The sequence below is a fragment of the Lolium rigidum genome, chromosome 4 (assembly GCF_022539505.1).
Source record: "Lolium rigidum isolate FL_2022 chromosome 4, APGP_CSIRO_Lrig_0.1, whole genome shotgun sequence".
In the NCBI taxonomy this organism is placed as follows: domain Eukaryota; kingdom Viridiplantae; phylum Streptophyta; class Magnoliopsida; order Poales; family Poaceae; genus Lolium; species Lolium rigidum.
In genome coordinates, this window is record NC_061511.1 from 3,568,279 (window position 1) to 3,579,429 (window position 11,151).

Sequence of the window (11,151 nt, forward strand, 5' to 3'; positions counted from 1 at the left end):
AAGCCACGGTACGAGAAACCTTCCAGAGCCGCCGCCATCGCGAAGCCAAGATCCGGGGACAGGAGTCTCGTTCCGGCACGCCGCCGGACGGGGAAGTGCCCCGGAAGGCTTCTCCATCGACACCACCGCCATCTTCATCACCGCTGCTTGTCTCCCATGAGGAGGGAGTAGTTCTCCATCGAGGCTAAGGGCTGTACCGGTAGCTATGTGGTTAATCTCTCTCTATGTACTTCAATACAATAATCTCATGAGCTGCCTTACATGATTGAGATTCATATGATGATGCTTGTAATCTAGATGTCATGATGCTAGTCAAGTGGGTTTTACTTATGTGATCTCCGGAGACTCCTTGTCCCACGTGTGTAAAGGTGACAGTGTGTGCACCGTGTGGGTCTCTTAGGCTATATTTCACGGAATACTTATTCACTGTTATGAATGGCATAGTGAAGTGCTTATTTATATCCCTTTATGATTGCAATGTGCTTTGTATCGCTACTAGTCTATGTGCTACTCATGTGATGTTATTAAAGTAGTCTATTCCTCTCCGCATGGTGTAATGGTGACGAGTGTGTGCATCGTGTAGTTCTTGTCGTAGATTATGATCATAATCTCTTGTAGGTTATGGAGTTGATTATCGCTATGATAGTATTGATGTGATTTATTCCCCCTTCATAGTGTAAAGGTGACGAGTGTGTATGCTATGTTAGTACTCGGTCTATTTTGCAAAGATCTATTATGCTCTAAGGTTACTTAAACATGAATATCGAATGTTGTGGAGCTTGTTAACTCCGGCATTGAGGGTTCGTGTAATCCTACACAATTAGTGGTGTTCATTATGAAACAAGAGTGTATGTAGCACAAATGAGAGAAGTTATTATTTATTATGTAACCAATGTTGAGAGTGTCCACTAGTGAAAGTATGATCCCTAGGCCTTGTTTCCAATACTGCAAACACCATTTATTTACTGTTCTGTTGCATGTTTACTCGCTGCCATATTTTATTCAGATTGCTATTACCACTCATATACATCCATACTACTTGTATTTCACTATCTCTTCGCCGAACTAGTGCACCTATACATCTGACAAGTGTATTAGGTGTGTTGGGGACACAAGAGACTTCTTGTATCATGATTGCGGGGTTGCTTGAGAGGGATATCTTTGACCTCTTCCTCCCTGAGTTCGATAAACCTTGGGTGATCCACTTAAGGGAAAACTTGCTGCTGTTCTACAAACCTCTGCTCTTGGAGGCCCAACACTGTCTACAAGAATAGAAGCACCCGTAGACATCAATAAGAAAGCAATTCGAAAGAGTATCGAGAACAGACAAAAAATAGTGCAACAAGAACTTACGAACTGACAAGAGCAGCCTCGTAAAGGTCGATAGCCTTCTTCCCAGCACCAGGTGCAGGTTCTCCGGCACGAGCAGCATCAGCTTTGGAGGTGCCGGAATCGACAACTTCATCCCTCTTCCTTTTGTTCCTCGGAGAAGCAGCTGGCGAAGGAGAAGGTGTCGATGCGGTTGCCTCAGTTTCAGCGCCCTTTTCAGAGGATGCCGCGGATTTTCGAGAACCCGCGTTTTCACTCTCAGGGCGAGACGTACCCTGGTTGTCGTCGGTGACAACAGCCCTTTCTTCGACTTCCCCACCTTCGGGAAGGGGAGGAAGTGGCGACGCAGTAACATGGCCCTATTCAAGAAAGAAAAAATATCGGCATGGATCGTTCTCAAGAAAAGCAGTCGAAGGAAAACTAGTATGACAAAGACAAAAAAGAATGCATCAACACAAGTGCTAGCATATTACCTGCGGGAGTGCGTTGGTGACGCTATACGGCGTCACACCGCAAGATGTCGGGACAGCGTCTTTTTTGCTCAGCGACGAGATTTTTCGGACAAGCTTTTACAAGTCTTTGGCCGATAAATCCGTTGACAGGCGATCCACATCTCCATCACCAGCATCCATCCAGAGGGGGTTTTTGCGAGCTTGTAGAGGCTGCACCCTAATCCTAAGGAAGTACGCCGTGATTTGGATACCCGACAATTCTTGTCCACGGGTATTTTGGAGCTCATGGATGCGTGTCATCAGTGCCTCTGTCGCCGCTTTTTCTTCGTCGGTAGCCTCTGCATCCCAGGATCGGCGACGACAGATTTTTTCGGCACCATCAAATGGAGGGATATTATCTTCTACTGAGTTATGGTTCTCCTCGTGAATGTACAACCATTTTTTGCGCCACCCTTGAACTGAGTTAGGGAATTTGACGTCGAAGTATTCGACGTCAGGGCGGACGCAGATCACAACGCCGCCTATGTTATAGGCGACGCTGGAAGAGCCATTGCGGCGACAGAAAAAGATACGCTTCCATAGGGACCAGTTTGGCTGGACCCCAAGGAACAACTCGCACAATGTGATAAAGATAGAGATGTGGAGAATGGAGTTAGGAGTGAGATGGTGAAGTTGCAGTCCATACATGAACAGCAACCCACGCAGGAAATCCTGGATGGGGGAAGAAACACCGCGGATGAGATGGTCAACAAAACTGACCCGATACTCCATTGGAGGGCGTGGATAGCTCTCTTCTTTGGGGAAGCGCAGCGAGTCTTGCTTACTGCTGATCCCGAGTTTCTTCAGCAGGTTGATGTCTTGTTGGGAGATTTTGGATCTCTCCCATTCATTGCTCCCCAGATCCGTGGTCGCCATCTTCGAAACAGGGGCGTTGTGCTTGGTGAGCTTCCGCGGTGGCATCAACAGGCGTGGAGGAGAAGAATGCAAGAGCGGTGGAGCACAAAGAGCTTTGGGGCGCAGTGGAGAGCTTTTGCAGAGGAAGAGCAGATGTGCGGCGCGAGCGAAAGTGCCAGAGGAAGAAGAAGATGGACTTAAGTAGAGGTGCGGCGAATCGGTGTGGACAAAGGGTAAAAACGGACTTTTACTGAGAAAAGAAGAGACAGGCGACACAGTGCGTGCGCCGGAAAAAGCGGAGGACGTGTGTCCCTCACTTGCACGACGTGTCCATTGGATAGGAAGTTTGGACCCACGAGGCAGAGAGAGAAGCAGTTTTCGCGCGTTCCCGATACAGTAATCATGGCTATCGTCAGCGATGATGTCACCTTGGCAAAAGGAAAAACTCGACTATGAAGCTTGGTACAATTATCGACAACGGAAGGTTATTGATTAATTCAAGAGCCTTTGATCAAATACAAGTTTTTGCCCAAATGCTCGGGGGCTACTTTGGAAGAAAGAAAAATGCGAGTACGACAAAATAGAAATGGCGAGAGCCTATGACCAAATGCAAGCATTTGTTCATAGCCTCGGGGGCTACTCCCATCGGGAGCGCTGGTCGCGCACCCGATAGATATGAAAAGCTCGAGAAGAAATAACAATATAGCGGCAACAGATACTAATCTGTGGAGCCTACAACCAAGCACAAGTCCTTGGCTGTAGCCTCGGGGGCTACTCCCATCGGGAACGCTGTTCGTGTGCCCGATGAATTTATACAAAAATATAGAGAGAGAAAGAAAAATAAGCGAGTATATTTCGAGTTATACAGATAACTCTACATATACTCCCATCGGGAAGGCAAAATAAGTCATCAAATATGACTCAATAAAATGTGCTATTCGAACAGCCGAAAAGCACTCGACAATATATTCTCAGAGCGCTAAAAGTCGCGAATAATCTCTGAATGCCGCAAAACTTTGCGAAGGTAAGACCCCGCATCCGTTCGAGCGGCGTGGCACCGTCTCCGACGGCGGTTTGTTACTTTTTTCCGTATCAACGGATACGAAGAAAAATCCTAACGGACGCGTTAGGTACCCGATAAAATATGACTCGGGACTCAACAGAATGGTAAGACCTTAAGCGGCACCTGTCGAAGTTTACACCAGTATCCCGAGATCATGTCCAGGGACGTGATCTTGAAGTAGGTTTTTGCGGATTGCCACTAGAGCAGTTAACTAGTACCTGATCCGTCAGACGAACTAGCCCCAACTACCATTATCCCTGTACAATATAGTATTTGCATATCCAAAAGTTATGCGATAAATTCGACAAGATTATTGAATGATTAAAGTTGGAGATTTTTCCTGATTCTTCGATTCAAGCAAAATCTCGGGGGCTACTAACATAGGCATCCCCAATGGGCCTGCCGAAGATAGTACCCGGGGTTTTCTGAAGGCCCAGGACTCGAAGGATACAAAGATCGGAAGCCCAATTAGTGTTAAGGAAAGATAGAGTTGTATTAGAAAATATAGAGACTTGTAATCTTACGGGACGGGTACGAAACCCTCCCGGACTCTGTAATTTGTATATTACGAAACCCTCGACTCCACCTCCTATATAAGGGGGAGTCGAGGGACAAAGAAAGGATCGAATCTATTGTCAACAGAACCCTAGTTTTTACAATCAGCGAGTACTTTTCAGCTGAAACCATCGAGATCTACTTGCCCTCTACTTCTAGCAAAACCCTAGTCTACAATCTGTAGGCATTGACAAGTTAATCCCTTGTCAGGTATCAAAGGAACCCGAAACGTTGCATTAACTCATATGCGGTGGGTACAAGTTACAAACAAGACCTTCAAAAAAACAGAAATTCCAGACCATCCTAGAAATTTACAAAAAGGACTCGTAAGAGAAAAAGCAGAAAGCAATCAAGACCCTGGTCCTCTTCTAGTCTTCTCCACCGTCGTCGGTCATCTTGCGTCCACCGGGGACAAACCACTTGGTGATGTAAGGTAAAGAACTCGAGACGGAATTTCCATAAACGGCCTCGAACAAGGAGGTAGAAAGAACGCCAGTGAACCAGCGCTTGGAGGGGCCACTTCTTCGGCCAGAAATCGTGGAGGCGAACCGGGCCACCATGTAGGACACTCCAGCTTGCAGCACAAGAAGTCCCCGCCATCTTGCCAATGTCGTCGTCGAGACGCCGAGCCGCCGCTTCCCTTCGCCACCAAGGCTGGCAAGAAGCTGCTTCAAGGCGTAACTACAGCACACCCAAAGATGGCCTGAAACCACAACCTTATTCCAGGAGACGGCGCCCTTCCTCATCGCCCTCATCTCCAACAATTGCAACGGGAGCAAGCTGAAGAAGAGCAAAATAATGCACCAGATCTGGGCGAACCAATCCAGCACACCGCTCCAAGCTACCGGCATAACACCAACCAACCACGAGGGCAACCGAAACCCTAGACTACTATGTACATCACGTACTCCACTCTCTCAACTATTCCAGATGGCAGCGCCATTGGGGCGAAGATGCGAACAAGCTGGGGATTTGGGTGCGACTTTCAAAGGAAAGGTGGAGGGTCAAAACGGGAGGAGGAGAAAGATGATAGATTAGACTCACTCATGCAAAGACAGTGTCACATTCCAGCGGGCCACGGCAAACAACCTGTCCGCTCCCCTTTTCATCAAACCTGAAATAAAAATACATCAAACCTAAAAAACTAAAAAAACATGGAACTGAAATAAAAATACATCGATCTAAACCAGAAAAATAGAGCAAGTCCATTAACTAGGATCTACTACATCCTATGCTACTGTTAGATGTAATTAAAACATTTATGCTTCAAGCTAATTACATGTAACAAAATGCTAATTAGGTGTAAAAATATTGATTAGTGTAATAAAATTCAGAGATGTCCAATTAGTTGTTAGATGTAATTAAATAGTGCTGCATGTAACAAAATTCAGAGATATTTGCAAAAAATAGTCCATAGATGTAACAAAATAAAGATGAATTTATGTAAAAATGACATCCTCTGATAGATGGGAGAGGATGTAAAAATCTGCAGGTTACCCATCCACTACCAGCACACCGTCGATGGCCAGCCGAGGATGATGAGAATGTATCCATCAAGCTCGTAAGGTGCCACTGCCGCCGCTGCTGGGGACACAGGCGAGCTCGTTAACATCAGATGTAGGAGAGAAATAGATCGTTCGACCATCCGAGGGGAGACAACAAAATTTGTCGCGGGGCCGCTTGTGGGTTACACAGCGGAGGCGGGAGCACATGCGGTTAGAGAGGGCATCGTAGCGGGCCCCGAGCCCCACTCATGGGCGTGGGGAGGGTGTGGCCATCATCAACGTCGGCAGGCATTAACTTGGGAGTATTGACACCCTTCATTTCCACCTTTCCCGATGCCACGATAGTCGCCCTTCACCTCAGGAGAACGACCGTCATGAGATCCACATCGCCACCGCATCAGGTTCCTTCTCCGTCGACCTGAGGATTTTCTCGATGGGTTGCAATCTTGGGCGAGAGGAGAGTGACAAGGGGTAACCTTGGCAATGCCCATTGATGACGAACTTGGGTTTTTAGGAAAGAAGAGCGATGGTGATTCCGAAGACCGGTCAGCCAAACTAGGTAGCCGACGAAAAGTATGATCGCTGGCGGCCGGTTCTGCGCGAGGGGAGGGATGCCAGGGGAGAGTCGTCCAAGGAAGGGGCGGCGGAGGCCGACGGCCATGGGGAAGCGACGGCGCCGGTGGCCAGGGAATCGTTTCTCGGTGGACAGGGGAGGGGCTCGGGAGCGGGTGCTGGAGAGGGGCTCGGGAGCGTTTGGGAGACGTGCGGGAGACAGGCTGGGGTCTGGGGGTGGGCTGCGTGATTTCCAAGAGAGTCTGCGGAATGGACTCAGACAAACTGGGTTGTGAAGCTCGATTTGCTGGGGTCTGGGGGTGAGCTTCACAACCTGGCCAGGCCGGGAGCCCTTATTTGCATGAGGTGGGCTAAGTTGGTGCAAGTGGGATGAGGTGAGATTTTCTGGGTTTCCTTATTTGTGGACCGAGGGAGTATGTGTATGTGTACCAACAAAATATCCTCCATCGAGAGAGGCAATGGAAAATTGCTGGACCGTTGTATAGGATTCATCAGGCACGACGCCCCCAAAAATCGGCTAGGTCTCCATTTCAGTTCGTCGGCCGTTCCAAATCCGCGGCCGCCGCTCGAACTCACCAGCCAATCAGCCATGGCTTCCCAGCCGTCGCGGCCGCCGCCGGCGGAATACCCTAATCCGCCCGCTCCCACCACCATAGCTGCTCTCGACGGCGACCTACTCCGGGAGATCTTGCTCCGCCTCCCCGACCTTCCTAGCCTCGCCTGTGCTGCCTTCACCTGCCGCGCCTTCCTTGGCGCCGTCCGTTCATCCTCCGCCTTCCGCCGCCGCTTCCGCGCCCTCCACGCGTCTCCCCTCCTCGCCCTCTTCCTCACACCCCACATGCGCGCCGTACCTGCCTTCACCACCGCATGGCGCCACTCCAACTTGGACCTCGATGCCGCCACCGATTTCTTCCGCACCATCCTCCGAGACGACGACGATGCTTCCGTTTGGGGGTTCAATCTCTCCGGTTCCTCGATTCCCTACCTCAATGGTTACGTCGTCCTGGAGAACCGGGGCACCAAGCAGCGTGGTTACTACAACCCCCAAACGAAGGCCCTGGATCTCTGCCCCAAGGATCCCCGCCACATCATCCGCGGCACCATCCTTGAGTTCTACACACTCTCCGCCCAAGAGGGCCAGAGGCCGTCCCGCGTGGTCTGTGTCAGCCACGACCACTCATGGGCTTGGGTACGCCTCGCTGTCTTCTCATCAAACACCATGGAGTGGCAGATCTTCCCGGAGGCCGCGACGCTGCTGCCTGAGGGCGACAAGCGCACAACCCGCACGGTGATGGATGGGTTTGTCTGCTGGGAACACTACAGAGAGGGCTACATTTTCGCGCTCAACACAGCTACCTTGCAGTTCTCACGAATGGATCTGCCGCCGCACTTCAAAGGTGTTTATTCAGCCGGATATTCAGGATTTAAGGTCGGCCAGACCAATGACGGGAAGCTCTGTGTCGTAAGCGTCGAGGAGCACACCCTTTTTACTTGGGTCTGGGCAGCCGACCAGGATGGTGTCGACAGATTCGTGCTAGGCAAAATGTTTCCGCTGCTCACGGTTTTTCAGGATATCATGGAGTGCTCAGCGCAGGATAAAACTAAGGTGCGGATTATGGCGGTTATGGATGGCTTTGTCTACCTCTCCATTTGCCACTGGAAGGATTTCAGCGACCTCTTCAAATCCTCCGAGTGGTTCCTAGCCTTCTCCCTGAAAACAGGGGAGCTGTGTGAGATGTTTAAGAGTGAACAACAGATTCCCCGCCCTATCACTCCTTACATCATGGAGTGGCCTCCATCTTTGGTGCACAACATGGTAAGCCCACGCTTATGTGTCCCGATGCCGGTAAACTTTCTTCATATGTTTGTAGCTACTAGATCGTATGCAATGAAATTACACTTGAGAGCATTGGCTTCTTGCATTGCTTGGATTTTGTAGTCACTGTAACGTGCCTTGCCTGACTTCAATTACAGATTATACTATGTTACTGCAAGGATGCAATGCTTGTAACTTTTAGCACATGGGTTTCTGCAGGTTATATTTTTATGACCCCCTAGTATAATAAGTACATGAATGTTGCATTGCTGATATTTAAGGCTTTAGATCTCTGTCCACTAAAATATGCTCTTGCACAAAATTTATAATGCTGAGATGACAGTGCTGTAACAGCATCTTAGTTCGCTTTCACCGTTTCTGTCAAAGGTAGATAAAATGATCCGTGTCTCTAGAATTTATTGCCTTGCATATTTTTTTATTTTTTGATAGAAACACTTTAATCTGAATTCCCTTTATATCACAGGAGAATTCAGAAACTAAAGTTGCTGGAGACAGTGGAGAAGATGGTGGTCATGTGGGCACAGAAGAAGCTACGCCTATCCTTGCACGAGCACTACAATCATTCAAAGGAGCTTTGATTAATGATGATGAATCTAAAGTTTCAGAAACAGAGGCCTTCCTACTTTGTGTTGATGCTGTGGATGATGAGAACTCTCTTGTGAGGAAAATGACTACTTTGGATGCGGTATTAACAGCTGTGAGGGATCGTGTTTTGAGCATAGGTGCGGACCCTGATATCTCCAGAAAAAGGGCAGAAAGAGAGAGCTGGTTCCAGATGTGCAAGGGGAAGCTATGGAGAGCTTTCTTTGCCGGTTGAATCAGACTATCAGGAGTAAGTGAGCTTCCTCTTTCTTGAACTAGGTTGGTACTTCAGATTTAGATGGTGGGTGGCAAATGTGCAAAGGGAAAGTTATATAGAATTTCCCTTTACTACCTATCAGGAGTAAGTGTGTTTGTGTTGAAATACGTTGGTAAGTAGGAGTACTTGAGTATCTTACATGGTATGAAGACAGTATGTGCTAGCTTTATGTACTTTAGTTGTAACCATCAGTTTCAGTATGACTGGTTTGACGGCCAAACCATGAGTTTCATCTGGTGCTGCATCTATAATTGGCCGACTTCTTCATTTGTGCTTTGATTAGGAAGTAAGACCAACAAAAATAAGAGCAAAAGGTTCCAAATTCTGGTGCTTTTTTACCTCTGCGGTTCTGCATGTATCTACCTCTGCAGTTAACCTGAGAAGACCTGAAATTGTTTTTATTCTGGGCTATACAAAAAAGATAAAATCTTACAAGGTTTGAATTTTCTGTTCAGACATCTAGATCTATAATTTTGTACTCCCCTTTTATTTACGAATTATCTTTTGTGCAGTGTACAATACAATTTCTTTTAGAAGATTTTGCACACTTGAAGCGTACATCATGGCTGTATGAACATATCTTTTCTAAATTTTACAATTGTTAAAATATGTTTTTTCTGAATTTTCAGAATAAAAGGCTACATGTAGTCCTGATGCCAAAACGGACTGTCGTATGTGTTCTGTACAAAATATATTATGCTCACAGGTGTTGTTTTAAACCATTGTGTCTTGTGCTTCTGTTTTACACAACATGCATATGAATGTACTTTTAGTGGGGGCTTGACTTAAGTAGAGAGAAAATCCCTACTGTACTATTTGTTCACTCTTTTTGCCAGATTATTTAGGATTAGATACTACCAGTTGGATAAAAAATCAGGATGTGGCGAGATAATTGGGTGCCGAGAGGAAACCTAAGAATCTTCGGAAAATGCAATCAAATCAAGGCTGAGATGGGCGTCTGATCTAATCGATCCAGCTTCAGAGTCATGCAAATAAAATCTGGTGCGCTTGATCTTCCACCCCTCGGATGCTGTTTTGAATATCAGACTTCCTTCCTTTGATGGGGATGATTTCCTGGCATGGAATTACGAGAGGAACGGACACTTTTCTGTGAAATGTGCATACAGACTGGCCGTGGAGAGTTGCTGGAGAGTGTCAAATGATCTCCTGTTTACTTTAGTCATGTTGTTTGAAAGGACTAGGTGACTCCAAATCGGCTATTGAAGGTGTTCTGTAAGATACCAGACCGCTGCTCTCATGTTTCTTTTTCATACAACATAACTTAAAGTAAACAGGAGAACCAACGAGGTAGCTCATGAGCTAGCAAGGTTGGACTGAGATCAGGTGACATGCAATAGGCATGTCACCGTCTCACCGATGAACAGTGCCGTAACATGCGTTGTAGTGCGTTGGATCGAAAATGGATAGACAAGATCAAGCCCTGTAGCGATGCACTGTAGATGACCCTGTAGCGATGTACTGTAGATTGTTCCTGCAGCGGCTACTGTTCATGTTTATCTGGTCATCCATTTTTAATCCAACGATCAGAAAATTGGCGCATGTTACAACACTGTTCATCGGTGACACGCCGCGCGGACGAGGAGGTCGGACTCACGCGGTGCGCGAACTAGTCATCGCTTGTACTATCTTCTATTCTCCATAATAAATATAAGACATAAGATGCCATTTAAGTATCTTTTCTTTTAAATAAATGGATAGGCCAAGTTAACCTATTTTCGCCTAACCTGTTCGAAACAGGAACCGTATATATACTAGTACTTACAAGTTTGTCCCCTTATATTTTAACTTTAAGCTTTTGAAGACACGGTTAATTTTTGAACGGGAAAAAACAAAAACAGTACCGCAAACCACACCGCGAGGAGCGCATGCCTCAGCAGATCTAGCTCACAGCTGCGGGCTGCGCGCGGCAGGACCGCAGGAGACAGCGCCCACCGACGTCACCGCCATCAACAACCTCTGTAAGCCGTCGCCTTCCTCTCGGCTCCTGCTACACGCGACCTCGCCACTCTGCTCGCGCAGCTCAGGCCTCCATATCCTACTATCCTAGCACACATTAGCACCCC

The 11,151-nt window shown here is 47.5% G+C and overlaps 1 protein-coding gene across 1 annotated transcript; it reads left to right on the plus strand.

Moving 5' to 3' along the window:
* The first annotated feature begins 6,960 nt into the window (after positions 1 to 6,960).
* On the plus strand, positions 6,961 to 9,272 carry LOC124707914. The gene is made up of 2 exons (XM_047239602.1): positions 6,961 to 8,187; positions 8,672 to 9,272. The coding sequence occupies exons 1-2, from the start codon at positions 6,961 to 6,963 to the stop codon at positions 9,023 to 9,025; spliced, it is 1,581 nt and encodes a 526-aa protein (XP_047095558.1). The 3' UTR covers positions 9,026 to 9,272.
* The last annotated feature ends 1,879 nt before the right edge of the window (positions 9,273 to 11,151 follow it).